The sequence below is a fragment of the Propithecus coquereli genome, unplaced genomic scaffold (assembly GCF_000956105.1).
Source record: "Propithecus coquereli isolate 6110/MARCELLA unplaced genomic scaffold, Pcoq_1.0 Scaffold16, whole genome shotgun sequence".
Classification (NCBI taxonomy): domain Eukaryota; kingdom Metazoa; phylum Chordata; class Mammalia; order Primates; family Indriidae; genus Propithecus; species Propithecus coquereli.
Window position 1 is genome coordinate 11,936,388 of NW_012140524.1, and position 1,879 is coordinate 11,938,266.

The 1,879-nt window shown below is 39.3% G+C and overlaps 1 protein-coding gene across 1 annotated transcript in view; it reads left to right on the forward strand.

The window, feature by feature from the left end:
• Window positions 1-1,879, forward strand: part of GYS2 (glycogen synthase 2 (liver)) — a 98,725-nt gene that overhangs the window by 54,966 nt on the left and 41,880 nt on the right. The window contains exon 7 of the mRNA XM_012640980.1: window positions 11-124. Within this exon, the coding sequence (XP_012496434.1) occupies window positions 11-124 (114 nt within the window). The remainder of the gene's footprint in view (window positions 1-10; window positions 125-1,879) is intronic.

A 1,879-nucleotide genomic window follows, 5' to 3' on the forward strand; every position in this document is an offset into this window, starting at 1 on the left:
TCTCCTACAGCGACAGTCACTGCCCCCTGTGACCACTCACAACATGATCGATGACTCCACGGATCCCATCCTCAGCACCATTAGACGGATTGGGCTTTTCAACAACCGCGCAGACAGAGTCAAGGTAGAACTAATTGGTTATGGAGGGCACTTCAAAACTACATAGAATATACTTTTTGAGAATTTATTAGAAGGCTCCCTTAGTTGTTTTGATGCCTACCAGAAATACTTTAAGTATTTCTAAAAAGAATTAATGCAGATTCTTGTCTTGGGTAATTAGCATGAAATGAATATTTTTATACCGTTTTTGAAAATTGAAGCATATTCATAGCTTTAAGTTATAATTCTAGCATTCAATTTCATTGTACAATACTGTCCAATAAGCATAAGGAAATGACTTAATTTTTAATAATACCGATATATTCTAAGAATTACCTAGAATGAAGGAATCACTGATATTAACATGAATTGTGTTTGTTTCTTCCCGATAAAGTTCAATTTAAGGGGATAATATGGGAAGCTTCTGGTTTCAGAGAATGTGACTAATGATGCTTGTATGTAATTTTCTTTTGACTGGAGTTTCTGTGATGACTAGGCACAAGGTAGTTGCTGAGGGCATTTATATGACTAAGCCTGGTTTTTGCCACCGTGGAGCTTAATCTCCCAGATGTCTACTGAGGGCATGCGACGTTTCAGCAAAGGTTCCAGGTGTGGGTGACAGTGTGAATGTGTAAACAGTTGCTTATCTCTACTCAATTCCATTCACCCATGTTCCAGATCAGTTGCCACGAACTTTTACCAATCTTTTCAAGGCCCCCCACTTTTCCTCCTTTCTTTCACCTTTAGCAGATGACCTAATTGAGAATTTAGTGGGTTATGAACTGTCCCTCCTCAGTGTCCCTCCATGCTCATCTCAAATACAGATTTTGACCTATTCTTCTTTTCCTTCAGATTCTTAGGACTATTCTAGAATCTCAATCCCTCCTACATTTGGGGTAAACTTTCCCTATCCATTTTCCCTCTCTTCTCTTACAGATTTCTTTCTTAACACTAGTTCCTTCCCTTGCTATCTACAAATATTCCTTAAGTTTCTCCACTTTGGAAAACAAACAAAAAACTTTGCCTTAACCCTGGATGTTTTTTAAATGTTTTTCCTTTTCTATTTTCCTCTGCAAAACTTCTTAGAAGAAAAATAGTCTATTCTTAAATTCATTTCTCGTGTTTCATTCGCTCCTTGATATGGGCATGAGTGGATGTAGTAGAGGGAGACAAATTAAGAACCTACTGCAACAGTACAGGTGAGATATGATGGCCTTACAAAGGCCAGAAGTGCTGGAGGGGACAGAACAGTGGGAGAGACAGTTGCATGTAGAAAAGTTCATACTTGGTGATCAATGGACGTTGGGAGTGAGAAAGCAGGAGAAGTCAAGAATAACAGCCTCCTGATTTCAGTGTTTAACCAATGCTTTCTAAAAACTGAGGAAAGTCTTTAGCAGAAGTTGAGTTGAGGGTCACACCATGAATTCAGTTTTTGATGGTCTGAGTTCGAGTTACCTGTGAGATATACAGCTTGAGATGTTCAATAGGCACTTAGAAAGCATGGGTCTGGGGCTTACAAGGCAACCGTGAAAAGAGGTGTTGGTGAACGGGCAGTAGCGGAGCCCAGAGAACGATGACCCTGACACTCTCAAAAACCAGGTTGAATGAGTGGAGAAAACTGGCGACCCAAGGAAACCTCAAGATATAAGAGGAGTTTAGAGGAAGAAAAGTCAAAGTCAGGTAGAGAAAGAAGGAGCAAAGAATAAGAAGAGAAAAATATCTCAGAGATCAAGGTAGGATAAATATTCATAATAGTAGGAAGAACTCATGGTACAGCATT